Here is a 16,157-nt window from a genome sequence, read left to right on the forward strand (position 1 = left end):
CCACATCTTTATTTTATCGAGGTCCTCTTGTAAAGCTGCTATATCCTGTTGGAAAGTCATCACCCTGCTTAGATTTGTATCTTTAGCAAATACTGAGATTAAATACTTTTTATACTGACCTCAATATCATTTATGAACAAGTTAATCACTTGACCATTGGAAGATTTACCCCCTTCTTGACCAGATCATTATTGTGATGCTGCACTGCATTATTTTAACTGACAATTGCGCAGTCGTGCAATAGTGTACCCAAATAGAATTTATGTCATGTTTTCCCCATAAATAGAGCTTTCTTTTGGTGGTATTTGACAAACACTGTGTTTTTTATTTTTTGTGCTACAGACAAAAAAAAAAAGACTGACAATTTTGAAAAAAAATAAATAAAATTATATATATATATATATATATATATATATATATATATATATATATATATATATATATATATTTTTTTTACTTTCTGCTACAAAACATATCCAATAAAAAAATGTAAAAAAATTAATTTTTTCATACTTTTAGGCATACATTTTATATTAAAAAATCCCAATAAGCATATATTGATTGGTTTATGTGAACGTTATAGCGCCTACAAATTATAGGAAATATTTATGGAAAATGTATTTATATTTTTTTTATACTAGTAATGGCGCTGATCAGCGACTTGTAGCAGGACTGCGATATTGTGGAGGCCTATCGGACACTAACTGACACTTTGTGGGAAACAATGACACTAATACAGTGATCAGTGCTAAAAATATACACTGTACTAATGATAATGGCTGGGAAGGGGTTAAACATCTAGGGCGATCAAAGGGTTAATTGTGTGCCTAGCCAGTGTTTTTGTTTACACAGTGTGGTGCTTTCACTAGGGGAAGAGGCCGATCCTAGAGTCTGCTTTGCAGAGACACAGGATTGCCTCTTTACCCTCACTCCCTCGTCAGAACTGAGAAATGCCTGGTTTACATTAGGCATATCTCAGTTCTCCATTTTTTACCAGCAGGTGCTGGAGGATATAGAGTCCCTGGGACCCGCAGATCAGGTTGTGCTCTGAATCATCACAGCTGCGTGCCCCCTGCAGTCGGGAAAGCAGAATCATGTATATAGCTACCACTCTGTAGCAGTAAAAGTACAATAGGGCAGTCAGCAAGTGCTTAACCAAAACTGGCATCAGGACGGGGCCTTGGGGTAATGCACTTACAACTCCAGACCATTCAAAAGATATGTTGTTTATACCACCACCCTCTGGACATGCTCCTGGAACCAGTTTTTTAATGCAAATATTTACACAAACAGTGCCATTCACTTGGTTCAATTTTTCTTGTTGCTGACGCCGTTAATTATACATAATATAGATATAATGAGTTACATATAAACTCTCCCAGTGGGATTAAAATGCCATGTGAAACCAGAGAAAGAGACTTGGTAAGTATTATCACACAGTTGGGGGTTGGAGGGAATAATGACCTTATTAACTAATGCCACACTTTACATGTGAATACAAAGAAGCCATCATGAGTGCACCCTGGTAAACAGAGCAGAGACGTTCCCCTCTGTTCCCAGGGAGAAATGTGACATTAATGCAATATTTCACATGCTGATGTGAAATGTCTGCCTTTAGAGCCAGCACGTAGGGTAATTTGAGTAGTGTCACAATTATGGAAATAACGTCGGCACACAATTACTTTCCAGACAAAGCTGATCTTTATCTATTATTCCTGCACAGAAGCCTCTTTTCAAAGTCCGGAGCTTTGGATTACAGTGCTCACCAGCGACATTAGTCAAATAAATGTTATTTACCAAAGATATGATCTGAAGACTGAAGTTTCTACTGTGCAAACATCCGGGTCTGGTGCAGACTGGAGTGTACTAGCCCTACAGAGGGGCCACAAGTGTGTAGAGGTCAGCTACTACAGAGGCAGCCTGGCTGTGCGTCCTACAGATAAAGATTTTGTCACACTAAGGGGAAACGACAGCATTTTACAATTGTTTTAGAAATGAATGTGAATGCAATTTATATTAATGTTTTTAAATACCCTGAATATTGTTTGCAGATTACTATGGACATTGTGGCACCCACATTTCCTACTTCAGCTGCCAATAGACAACAAAATGTTGAGGCTTTCTGTGTATAAACACAAACTCTTGGATAAGTCGAATGTTTGGTGTTTTGTATATGGAAAGGTTTGGTGGAGGCCAGCATAGATATGATGTATGCAGTCTTGGCGATCAGCTTAAAACATAGTGCTTTTTTTTACTGGCACAGCCAAGTTTTTACTGGCATAACCAAAAGTTACAAAATGACAGTTTTAAGTGCAAATTTCAGTTTTTAGGCTACAAACAAGTAGAATATGCAATTAGCAAAGTGATCTAAGGTAGATATTTCTTATTTTATTTTTGATATAGTATATGAGTAGGTCAGGGACAGGAATCGAGAGGGCAAGAGATTAAAATGTGTGGCACACACACATAAAATGGACTCTCACAGTGACACTGACAGCACAGATGATGATGATGGCACCTCACCAACATGACACGTCCCCTCCTGAGTCACAGGGACCCTCTCTCTCCATGCCAGGTGGTCCCATCAGTCCACTCCCGCCTTGTCTTCCTCCTATTCCACAGTCCTGCACACGAGGCTCTGGCTGCTCTGTTCCCTTGCACCATGGCTTCACGTGACACACTGCCACCACAGTCCGAACACACTGAAGCAGCCACTCGGATGGCCACGGCCAAGCGTCACAGCCATATTTTGTTCTGGCAACCTTTTTCTTTCACTGCCATTTACCGGCAGGAGAAAAGTGCCCATTTTATACTGGCAATTGGCAACACTGATGGCCATAGACCAATATTGTAATCATCTCAGATGTATTGACGCTGTACCCGACACCTCGGTCGATGTCTGTGTTTCATTGCTCCATCTCTCAGTGCAAGCTTAAAGGTGGCCTTAATTCATCTGTTGGCAGAGTCCCAAACACAAAGGAATTACCTGGTGAATGTTAGTGTGTAGGCCAAGAAGAGAAGCTTTGGAAATAACCTGCAAAAACCTCAAGGAAAGGCTTATATATTTGTGATATTCCAGGGGGTTCACTCAAATGAAGTGCCTCCCATTGAGTTCAGTCAAGCCAGAAAATACTGTTTTAGGGATTTTAGCCCACTTTTTTTATGGGCATCATTTCACACACAAATAAAAATGACATCAAACATCCTGGCTTCCTCGTGCAGCACCACTGCTCAGGCATAAGCCTTTGGTTTGGATCCTCAGACTTTCTCTCAGCAGCACTGTGCTTACATGCACCTCTCTCTCAACTCTCTCTGGTCCATGCTCTGGACTCAGAGTAGGGGACCTCTTGTCACCCAGATGAAGCCCTGAATTACTGTTATTAAGATTATGCACAACTGCACACACAGGTAAGTCTAATAAAACTGTGGCCCAGAATTAGAGGCTTTGTCCCTTTTTCAAGACTCTTTGAAGTCACTGAAATCCAGAACCCAATCCAGGAATTACAAAACCCAGAGAAACCCATAAAAACATATATAAAAACACATAAAAACACATTTATATGCCCATGAAGCCATTCTGGAGCCTTTCAGGCTACATCCTTGAGACCTCTGTGTATCATTTACCTCTTTTTACACAGTAGCAGGGCCCAGCACTCTCACAATTGACAAACCATGGCTGTTAGAAAAGGATGTCTAATCTCTCCAATCCTGAAGAGCCTCAGCAGCATCAGGGACTGTCACAGACATAAAACTGTTTTTGTCCAGATTAAAAATAGTTATCACCTTTCACCTAGACTATCTCTAGTGCATGCGAATCTGTAAGTCAGTTTATTGGTGCTACATAAATAAAAAATAAGTTTACATTAACTGCTTGGTGCCCGCCCACTGTCAAATGACGGTGGGCGGTGCAGCTCTTGTTCTGGGACGATGTCATAGAACGACCGCTCTTGTGCGCCCACGGGGGCGTGCAGCGTGGCGATAGACCCTGATCTGTGTAAAGAGCTGTGTCCACGGCTCTTTAACCATGTGATCGGCTGTGTCCAATCACAGCCGGTCACATTTAAAACACGGAGATGCTGGTAATCGGCTTTCCTCGCCTCACACTGACAGAGCATGAGGAGAGGAGAGCCGATCAGCGGCATCTCCTCACAGGGGGGACATCTAGGGATGTAATCAGGGCACCGATAATCAGTACCCCAAATACAATATAGAAGAAGAAAGAAATAGAAAGAAATAAATAAAATGTAATAATACAGTGCCCACCAATGCCAGCATACAGTGCCCACCAGTGGCAGTAATCAGTGCCCACCAGTGGCAGTAATCAGTGCCCACCAGTGGCAGTAATCAGTGCCCACCACTGCCCACAAGTGCCACAAATCAGTGCCCATTAGCCATGGCAATCAGTGCTGCCCATTACTGCTGTCCATCAGTGCCCATCTGTATCGCCTATCAGTGCCCATCAGTGTCCATAAGTGTGGCATATTAGTGCCTCCTCATCAGTGCCCATAAGTGCCACCTCATCAATGCCCACCAGTTCAGCCTATCAGTGCACATCAGTGAAGGCGATAAATTACTTACTTACAAAATTTACAGAAAAATGGAAAAAAAAAATCCAAAATTTATGGTCTTTTTTTTTTTCTAAAAAAAAAAAAAAAACCCAGCAGTGATTAAATACCACCAAAAGAAAACTATTTGTGTGAAGAATATTAGAAAACATTTGTTTGGGTACAGTGTAGCATGACGGCGCTATTGTCATTCAAAGTGTGACAGCGCTGAAAGCTGAAAAATGGCCTGGGCAGGAAGGGGGTGTTAGTGCCTGGTATGCAGGGGGTTAAACTTGATAATACAAATTAAAATAATAATAATCAACATTTTACACAATATGGGGGTTCCCTGAGGACATCTGGATGAAAGTTGGCTTCTTTGAAAGTTTTTGGTGCCTAGAGTTTAAACATAAGAATTTTTATAAAAGGAAGTGATATACGCGCTATAACACAAGTGTATCAACAAAAACAATGAGGACTGCTGTGATTTACCAAGTGATATATCAAGGTAACATACATAAACAAAAATAAAATCACTAATCCATAATGATTGCTAGAAGTGCTATGACACGCTAAAAGAAAAACATCAAAGTGCATGGTACAATATGAAAAAGTCACTGAATAAATGAATCAATGAGTCCTTTGGTTTAATGAGGAAAAGTCCCAACAAAAATTGTTAATATGTATTCCACCACCAAGTGGATTAGTTTAGAGTCTTCTGTGGCACACCACATGTGGTAATCGGGACTCTTACCAGATAGTTGGGGCCATGGAATGGCAGATGGATCCTTCATGGCATGATATCCCAGTCACCAGGGAGAAATTCATAGGATGAAGAAAAGGGCTTCCATTGTGTGATACCATTTAACAATTATATTTATTGAAAAAGAAAGCCAAATGGCTACTTACAGGATATAAAATGCACATATAGACATACGTGACAAAACATGTCGGGCGGAGCTACGTGCCGATGCCATCGTGCCCCACGTGACCCTGGAAATACAGGTGTTTGTTTTGTTTGCCGGCAAAGTACTTTTTTATGCACACACTTATTTTATATCGTGTAAATAGCCATTTGGCTTTCTTTTTCAATAAATATAATTGTTAAATGGTATCACACTATTGGAGCCCTTTTATTCCTCCTTTGAATTTCTCCCTGGATGACCAGGATATAACACCATGAGGGGATACCCTAGATAAGAATTTTTAGAACAAGTTGATATAACAATATAGATTTGGTACTGATTGTAAGAATGTCTGTGATATTGCTAGGCATGTATCATGCCCAATGAAATCTGTGCTGAAATAGAACAAAACACCACCACCAAAATGTGTCCAAACCAAAGTAAATGGATCTATACTTGGAGTGAACAATAGCACATCACGGACAGCCCAAAAGTTCTTTAAACCTGCAGACATCAGACTATGGCAATTATCTACAGAATGGATATATTGATCCAAAATCGGGCCCTAGGCATAGTAGCAGCTTTGCCTCTCCAATCCCTTTAATGAACATTAATAAGGATAGCAATAAGCACAGAGAAACAGCACCATTTGCACCCATCTGTACTGGAATGGCCTCTTCCCATCAGACACTAACAGAATGCACAAGCATCCTTCCTTGTAAAGTGACAAGCAGGTACACAGATTTGGCCAACTGCACTATCCTTCTATTTTTTTTGCAGGAGTATGAGGGTTGTAACTTGGCCCCGGGATATACACCATCTAGGATGTCTTGTGGATGGCCTGACTCTGATCTACAGACATTCCTAAGGTTAAAGTAGGTCTAAACTCGACCAATAAACATAACATAAGCTTTAAAATGTTAAAGTAATATAAATGTGGCTTTCAATTAATTTTAAATCTGTAGTTTTCATTGCATATATCTGGAGATCCTGCCATTAAGGTCCTTGCTCAAACACTTCCTGTTGTAAGGTGATAAGTGTCTTCCAATTGGGCTCCTGCACTGGGACTACAAGTGGCCATGCTGACACACATTGTGCAGGAACCATCCTCACTATCCAGTCTAGGGAATGATGAGCAACTGCCACTGGAAAGCGTATGTGTGGACCGCAAATGGCTTAAGGAGGCTGAATGTGATCAGCAGCACTGAGATGCAAAAAAAAATATTAAAAGGAATGAAATGAAAATAAATGTACAAACAGTACTTTACAAAAAAAAAATTATATATAGTGCTTTAAGCAAAATAAATGTTATCCAGTTAGGGTTTCACAGCTGTATCATAATGAAAATCTATGGCAAGCACAACATAAACAGAAGGTGAACGGCATTTACGGTAAAGGCCAAATTCATCACATGCATATAGCCAAGTCCTTTATATGTTCTCTACATACAAGGAACCCAGAAATATCGTTTGTTAAAATAACTTGCAATATAGAAAAAACACAGACTGACATAATAAACAATACAAATAATCTCAATGGAGGGTGTTAGACACACACACTGATCTACTCTATGATAACGTCAATCCTCTGACTCTGTTCAGCTTAATTCACTTCCTCCTGCAGGAAAAATAAACTTCAAAGCTTTGATTGAAAAGGACCATGTACTTTCTATAACTACAGCCAGTCTTACCAAAGCCTTTAAAGACGTTTTATTTCTTTAAAGTTAAATTCAGGTGAAAAGAAAAATCCTCCCTTACAGTAGGGTTCCCCTGCAATACAAGGGTTCAATGTTTATTCATTTCTAGGGTATCGGCAATCAGGACTGACTTACCAAATCCCTCTTTCCTTCCATAGCTAACACCATCCTCTTCTCTCAATGATGCAGCTTGTGGGTGGTCTCTCTCTGTCCTCTTGTACAACACAGGGCTATTGATCCTGCATTGTAGTCTATGACACCAGTGTGCCTGGGACCACCAGAGAACCTTAAAAATAGGCTGCAGGGTCAGTCTTATAGCCTGGAGGAGACTATGGATGCAAGGTACAGAGTAGATAAGTAAGTTTTTACTGGTGCCCTAGGCATACATGAAGATTTAACCCTTGCAGTGAGGATTGGGGGGGTTCTCTGCAAGTGCCGATATTTCCTTTCCCTGGAGATCAGCTTTAACATATGTAATCTGATCACATTTAAAGGAGAAGTCTTTATATATAACAGAATTCAATATAAAAAAAATCATCATTCTTTTCGTCATCCCTGTAACGGTCAGATCCAAATGTTTGCACCTGTGTGTGGTCACTCTTCTCCATTAATATGTCTTAATTTACAAAGTCTGCACCAAAAAAGCAATTGGCTTTGCTTCCCTGCAGGCTGTTTTTAATATGTAGAGGCATTCCCCACCCCACAGCCACACATTTACAAGGAGCATGCGGCTGCAGGGCGGGGAATGCCCCAGCCATTAAGGATTGGCCCAGTACCGTGGCAGGCTTCCCAGGTGGGTTTAGACTAGGATCTGAACATGGTCGAGTTCTTCCCTAAGGCAAACCTAGTCCACACCTACTCCTATATACAAGGTCCTGGCAAATGCTGGACTGTCAGTCTAGACCTGACGAATGCATGGATCCTAATAGCTCTCATGACCTCTGTTTCCTTCTGCATATACAGTAACCTTATATCACACTATTCAACTTTAAGGAATGTCTACAAAACATACAGATGCAATGACTTTGTTCCAGGCCACAGTAGTAAAGTAATCCTGCCTCTAGTAAGCCAGTATAGGGAAGGCCTTCCAGTACAAGCATTATAAAACACAAGTGCTTAGAACCATCACTTGTACATGAGCTAAACAGTGTCAGATTGGTATTACAACAGCTGATGGACATTTATATGCCTTGTACAATTTGCAATGGTTCAGCTTTAAAACCAGCCCCCAAGTTAATGGGTCTGTGGTGAATAAATTCATTATAGTTAGAAGCTCCCCAAAATCCCTAATAAATCCTTCCTCTCACGCCTTCCCTCCAGAGCTGTGAGGACACACTTTGAGCAGAACTGATCGACTTCTATGCAGCTTTCTCCCTCCTCCCTCCATCCCCTTCAGATCATGTGGATTCAACTTGTTCACTCAGCAGAAATCTGTGCAGCCTCTCTATCCATTAAATGTTGGCTCAGATGTGCTCTTTTCCGCCTAATGGACTTGGAAGATGGGCGCTGGGGTATGAATTGCAAAAGCCACTTAATGCTCCTCTTCCTTGCAGAAGCATTACCAAAAATGGACGCTTTCACTGTATGCTATCAAATGTAGCAAAGCAAAAATCTGAATTAAAGCAGTTCAGTATTGCATTTAGCACCCATAGATCTAATATGAAATAGCGCAGTTGTGTTTTTAAAGCACAATATACAAAGTTGGATTTAAAGCTGAACAGTCAGCTTAATTCACTGTCCAGTGCAGTTCCAATGCAAGACATGGTTAAGCAAACTTGACATTCATGATAAAAATGTATAAGCAGAGGTTTCCTTTTGTACCAGCCACTTGTCAATATGATCAATAGATCAAGAAATTTGGGGAGCTTAAATTATGTGCAAATCAAGACTTTTCCTGTATGCATTGAATATGGCGCCATCCATACCTTAGTCTCCTTATTGGTCCATTAATGTGATGGGGTGTCTTGTTTACCCAATAGGTGACTCATTTCCTATGTGGGAAAAGGTAGAGCCAGGCTCAAGTTTTACAGAGAAAATTGATATTTCTTATTTAATCTATGATTTAAAAAAAATAAAAAATAAATAACAAACATGTTATACTTACCTGCTTTGTGCAATGGTTTTGCACAGAGCAGCCCCGATCCTGTTCTTCTGGGGGCACCCGTGCAGACTCGCTCCATTGACACAGACAGTGGGACTTGGCCCTGTCCCATCACAGCTTTTGATTGACAGCAGCGGGAGCCAATGGCTTCTGCTGCTATCAATCTGTGCACTAAGAAGAGCAACAGATGCTGGAGCTGCTGTGCTCATGCACATCGCTGGATCGTATCAGGCTCAGGTAAGAAAGAGGGGGGGGGGGGGGATCTGCAGCACAGAATGCATTAAAGCGGGAGTCCGCTTTTTTTTTATTTTAAAAGCCAGCAGCTACAAATACTGCAGCTGCTGACTTTTAAAATAGTGACACTTACCTGTCCAGCGCGCCCGCGATGTCGGCACCCGAAGCCGATCTCTCGATCGTCTCTCGGGTGTTGCCGCCGCCATCTTGGGTATGGGAATCAGGAAGTGGAGCCTTTCGGCTTCATTTCCCGGTTCCCTACTGCGCATGCGCGAGTCGCGCTGTGCAATAAGGATGGACCCGCTGCCTCTGGGATCTGTGTGTTTCCCAGCAGGCAGCGGGGGACTTTCGGAAAGGGGCGTAATCTACGCCCCTTTCCGCAGAGAGCTATCCCGGAAGTGGGTGCAGATACCTGTACTGTACAGGTACCTGCACCCCCCTCCCCCCTGAAAGGTGCCAATTGTGGCGCCGGAGGGGGGGGGAGGATTCCAATGAGCGGAAGGTCCACTTTAGGGTGGACCTCCGCTTTAAGGTGAAAAACCTAAAGTGGTTGTAAAGGCAGAAGATTTTTTATCTTCATGCATTCTATGTTCTAAAAAACCTTCTGTGTGTAGCAGCCTCCCTTCAGCTCCCCCAATAATCACCTGAGCCCCATCTCTGTTCATGAGTCCCTCAGCTGTCCAGGACTCTCTTCCTGATTGGCTAAGATACAGCAATGGCGCCATTGGCACCTGCGGCTGTCAAAGTCAGTTAGCCATTAAGGAGAGAGATGGGGTGGGGCCAAATGGCAGCTCTGTGTCTGAATGGACACACGGAGCTGCAGCTCGGCTCGGGTGCCCCCACAGCAAGCGGCATTCAACGGGAGGGAGGGGTCAGGAGCAGCAAAGAGGGACCCAAGAAGAGGAGGATCCAGGCTGCCCTGTGCAAAATCAACTGCACAGAGCAGATAAGTATAACTTTTTTTTTTTTTTTTAAGAAAAAGAGACTTTGCAATAATTTTAAGGCTTTACAACCACTTTAACTTCAGTTGCTAGTAACCTGTGATTTTTTTATTTTATTTTTTAAGGTCGCCTCTCCTAATGCATTTTTTATCATATGTTTAGTTCCCAGTATGAATTTCATAGGTTTGGGACAGGTTTTCTTTTTCATATTTAATTAAAAAAAAATTGAAGTGTAATGGACATGTAAAAATACTGTCATACCTCCAAAAAAAAAAAAAAAAGGTAAAAAAAGTGTATATAAAATACAGATGCCATTTAATTTTATCATGGTACAATATTGTGCCTTCCAGCTCTGTCTACTTTGGCACAACCATTACATTATTTAAACACTGAAATGGGAGTGGCTTAGAAAAACGTGCAAAGCTTGAAATTTGTAAAAAAACTTAGTGTGAGGTTCAAAGTTCAAATGGTAAAAGTGTACACCAAGCCACAGTCTTTTTTTTTTTTTTTTTTTTTTTTTTTAATACAGTGGGGAAGGGTTAGGACCTGTTCCAGTTTTACAACTATTCCAGACTTCATTAGGCTCTGTTCATACCTAAAGATGTGCAGCGGCGTGCAGGTGTTTGTACGTTTTAATGCATCACCATTACGGCAGCCCCATTCATGTGATTGGGCTGCCCTATGCATGACAATTGCATAAAAGAAGTTTGAGCACTTAAAAAAAAAAACAGCAGCAGATGGAAATAGGTTACTTTATGCTGTGGTGCAATTTAGCGCATGCATGTTGGCCATTAAGAATGAATGGCACCACCACGCACCTGCCAGGCCATAGCACCTTTTCACACTCTATCGGACCATATGCGATATTGCATGTTATTGCGCTGCATAGGTGGGAACAGAGCCTTAGGAAGGCCATAGATGGTGCTCGACAACAGAGAAAAAAAAAACACTGAAAGGGGTTATAAACCTTTTCCGTTGTAATTAACCACTTTTTTGCGATACAGCACTGAGATAGTTTAAAGGGGTTCTGCACTCAGAATAAAACATTTGCCCATTCTCTTGCCTCTAGTTAATATATTTCATAATGCCACCTGTTTTTTTTTTGCATTCACCTACCTTTTGTAATCTTTAGTAGTTTATTTTAAACCCCTGCGGCGATGGGCGGTCTCTTGCGGGGATCAGCGTCATTTCCTGCTGAAGCCCGCACTGTCTCCTGGGATCTCGTTCGTGTAATCCCAGGAGACATTGCGGCTAATGCACCCGACATCTCGCGAGATCTCGGGTGCTACAGCTGACATCTCGCGTGATTTCGGTAATTACAGCCGAGATCTCGCAAAATATATTAACTAGAGGCAAGAGAATGGGCAAATGTTTTATTCTGAGTGCAGAACCCCTTTAAATGACAATTGCGTAGTTGTTTGACCCTGTACCCAAATAAAATTGATGTCCTTTCCCCCCCCCCCACAAATAGAGCTTTCTTTTAGTGTTTTGTGAGTAACAATTTTGAAAAACAACAAAAAAAAAAAACACACACAATATGTTTTACTTTCTGCTATAAAACATTCCCAATAAAAAAAAAAATCTAACTTCTTCATCAATTTAGGCCAATATATATTATGCTACTTTTTTTGGTTAAAAAAATCCCATTAAACATATATTGATTAGCAAAAAAAAAAAAAAAAAAAAAATCGCGTCTACAAACTATGGGATATTTTTATGGGATTTTTCTTTATTACTAATAATGGCGGCGATCAGCGATTTTTAGCGGGACTGTGACATAGCGGCGGACCAATCTGACACCTTTGACAATTTTGGGAACAAGTGACATCATTACAGTGATCAGTGCTAAAAATATGCACCGTTACTGTACTGACACTGGCAGGAACGGGGTTAACACCAGGGGCGATCAAAGGATTAAATGTGTGCCTAGCTGGTGCTTGCTGTATGAGGGAAGGTCTGACTGGATGAAGACAGATCAGTGTTCCTGCTTAGCAAGAACACAAGATCTCTATCTTCTCTCCTATCAAAACAGAGGTCTGCCTCTCTGGGAAACTATCGTGGGTGGCCGGCGGACATCGGGTCTGCCAATTGGCATCCCCTGTGTCTAATCAGCGTGCGCCCCCCAGTGTCTATTGCACGAAATGACATACAGACATGTAGTTTCGTGCAAAAGAGTCGACCTGCCGCAGTAAACGTGCGGTAGATGGTCCGCAAGTGGTAAAAACAAAAAATTAAAAAATCATTTGGCTAGAGAGCAAATTTCATTACAAGATATTGGGGAAAATCTGTTTTAACATTAAGTGTAACATTCAAATTTGAGATGTTTCGGCTTCTAACTGCATCAGGTGATTTAGTTCTAGATTCCATTGTAAACCGTGTGCTACCGTGAATGTTGAGTAGCTGCTCTTTTTCCTCTAGTTAAATATATATACACTCTGTTCAACGTGCTTCTCCACTCAGTACTTTTCCAGGCTCTCCTTACTGTATGATGAATTCAACTTTGTTAGTTTTTTTGGCCACCAAAAATAGCTGCTCTTTATACTGTATTTAATTCAAGCAAATAAACACGAGATGCAAATACTGGATATGTTTAAGAAAAAACCCAGTCAAGTATAAAAATTTCCATTTGGCTTATAATATACTGTACATTCTCTCAACAATTGCAAAATATTAATTTAACTTTTTTTTTTTTAAATCTCTTCTTTAACTGAAGATGTTGCCTGGATAAGCAGCAAAGAAAGCTTCAATTTTACAGAACAAGTCCAGTGCACTGTGACTATTACCAACTAAACCTTTTTATTGTTATATAAAATTTCCAACATCCACTGCACAGCAGTAGTAAATTCAGATTGGAGTTTAGAGTGGGAAAGTGGGCCCTGATTACTGTGTAATGAAAGAAGGCAGAGAGTGGGACTGAGTAATCAAAAGATTAGCGGTCTCTCTTGTCTACACCTCTGATAATGTTACACACATTGCGGTTAAGTGTGAAAAATATTTAGACACTACATACAGATATGGCATATATAAGTTCAGGGATGTTATCGGGAGGTGGAGTTTGGATTTCCTAGAGGAAAAAAATGCTATGATCAAAACCTGAAGGCCTTTGTATTTAGGGTATTGGTCTGCACCAATCAACGATGGTCTGTGAAAATAGACAATCATCCATAACCATCTTCCTCTGCCTAGGACTTGCCGATTGGTGAGTATGGGGTCTTCTCGTTCTCTGTAAGGCCCCCTCTTACCATTTGTCCATTATTTATTCATGTGTTAAATTACCTTTTTGGGCATTCATTTTCAGATATAGTTTACATGCATCCACCCCTGAAGAGTGAGTCACATCTTGCAAAAAGCGTCAAGTGTATTAGCGGTTATGTACATTCATGTTTTTTATATGTAATGCAATCGTTAACCATGTGCAAAATTGTAGTGGCTTTGCCTTTGTTTATGCTACTCTTTCATGTGTGATCATTTCTGCAATAAATGTTTTTATTGTATTTATATTTGTCAATTTCATTGGCTAATTGTGCACATCTCATATAAAGTTCCAAAGGCCGATATCCATGTTTTTACCTCCCTAAACTTTTATTCCCATTCATAAAAATGTGGAAAGCACATTTTTACTGAACAATGTTCTGCTTCATAAATGTCTTGAAATATTGTTTCTTTGAAATGTAGTGTTATTGTCATAGCATGTCATTACTGCAACCATACAACCACATTAAGAGTCAGTCTCAAATTGACTCCTGCGCATGCATGGAAGTCATGTCACCCTGCACTGGCCAATTGAGACAGCTTGTAAGTAGACCTCTGTCTTCCAGTCCAGTCAGTAAAAGTAAACCCAAGCACAAACTTTTTCTGCTGGTCTAGGGTAACTGAACATCCATGAAGGTTGATGGATGTAGGCAGATGCTGTCCTCCTTGATCGGTGTAATCACAGGTCAACAGATGGAGAGAAGGGCCACCTATGTGAAAGGAGCCCTAATGTTTATCTTTTATTTCTGCCTGGAGTTTAGCTTTAACAGTTTGTTGGCATGACTCACTGAACTAACCCTTTCGTTGCAGTGTAGTTGAACACCATGCAGACATAATTAATCAGTGACTCACAGATACATTTCCAGGTTGGCAGAGACGTTTTACAGCTGATGGGTCTATCTGAGGACTTGTTGAGAGATTATTTGAAGCAGCAGGGAAAGACCAGGCTACTCTGAAATGAGAATGTGAAGATTGAGATGATGATGCAATCGCCAAGACATGTCATTTAGGTCTTCTGATGGCATGTTCCTACACGCAGAATAATTTCATTGATGCCGACAGTGAGGTCTTCAAACAGAATTGTTCAGAGAAGACAACGTTTGTTTAATTTAGCACGGCGGAACGATGAGAACACATCTGCGTGTTAATCACTTTTGGAAGACACGTTTCATGTGTTAATCCTCAAACAGTTTTTGCAAGTACAAACTTTTCTTCATAATTCCTACACACATTAATCAGACTTTGTATCTTCTTGAGTCTTCAAAAAGTACATAGTTGACATCACTGTACACTCTAAGGGAACAATAAAGCCCAACTCCAGTAAAAAAAAAATATATATATTTTGGCCCTAGTGGAATTGGTGTAGGGCCTCTGTCAGTTTTTATTGTTTTCAGGATCCCTATAAGGCAGATTTGCCCTTACTTTAAGGAAAGCATGTATTGGGAAATCTCTCTAATGGAGACATAGGCAAAAACAAAGATATGTTTTTTTGTACCGGAGGAAGCGGTAACATTTTCGATAATGATTTGCTTTGCCTGTTTTCAACAGGTGACAAATAATACCTCCATTTATTGTCCTTGTGTCACACGGAGAGCCAGAAGTGAGGGAAAAAAATAATTTTTATAACAGCTTACCTGTAAAATCCTTTTCTTTGAAGTACATCATGGGACACAGATCCATAGTAATTACTATGTGGGTTATAGGCCACCTTCAGGTGCTAGACACTGGCACACCCTAAGACAGGAAAGTCCACTCCCTATATAACCCCTCCCACTACTGGGAGCACCTCAGTTTTTGTAGCAAAGCAATACACGTGTATACCAGAAAGAGGGGAGGGACCTCTGTGTCACGTGATGTACTTCAAAGAAAAAGGATTTTTATAACAGATTACCTGTAAAAATCAATTTTCTTAATCATACATCACGGGACACAGAGCCATAGTAATTACTATGTGGGATGTCCCAGAGCAATGACAAATGAAGGGAGGGAGACATAGCAAAGTTAGGGCACCATGAGATCAGAGGACTTATACTGCTGCCTGCAGCACACTGCTCCCAAAGGCGATATCCTCATGACTTTTTAAATCCACCTGATAGGATCTGTTAAATGTATGGATTGAAGACTAAGTTGCGGCCTTGAAGTAATAAAAAATTGGGTGCAAACCACATTTATATTTCAATATCACCCAAACCTAGGTGAATACATTTGTGACAGCAAATATCAGTCCAACATAAATATGAATAAAACTATATAGTGGTTCAACTCTTCTGTGTATATTATATCTCCAACACCGTGCCTTCCTAAAGTGCAGTGTGCTCAATTCTTGCAAGAAGAAAAAGTGCTTCACCCGAAGTGTCACATAAATTTGCTCACCAGATATCTCTGGCCACTAAGTGACCACCAGGTATATAGTAGAGGAAAATCTTCCTCAATTAGCTGGGGTTATCCAAGCCACATGTAGCTCCAATCGAATGTGACCAGTAT

The 16,157-nt window shown here is 40.7% G+C and overlaps 1 protein-coding gene across 3 annotated transcripts in view; it reads right to left on the reverse strand.

Moving 5' to 3' along the window:
- The window catches only part of ATG7 (autophagy related 7), a 423,049-nt gene that overhangs the window by 16,926 nt on the left and 389,966 nt on the right, over positions 1–16,157 (reverse strand). For 2 of the 3 annotated variants that reach the window (XM_077452129.1, XM_077452130.1), the window contains exon 19: positions 9,071–9,136. The exons of the other annotated variant lie outside the window; for it this stretch is intronic. In XM_077452129.1, coding sequence (XP_077308255.1) covers positions 9,092–9,136 — 45 coding nt within the window. In that variant the 3' untranslated portion in view covers positions 9,071–9,091. The remainder of the gene's footprint in view (positions 1–9,070; positions 9,137–16,157) is intronic. 3 annotated transcript variants of the gene reach the window in all.

The sequence above is a fragment of the Lithobates pipiens genome, unplaced genomic scaffold (genome assembly GCF_037356315.1).
Source record: "Lithobates pipiens isolate NorthernLeopardFrog02 unplaced genomic scaffold, aLitPip1_a1.2 Scaffold_23, whole genome shotgun sequence".
Lineage (NCBI taxonomy): Eukaryota > Metazoa > Chordata > Amphibia > Anura > Ranidae > Lithobates > Lithobates pipiens.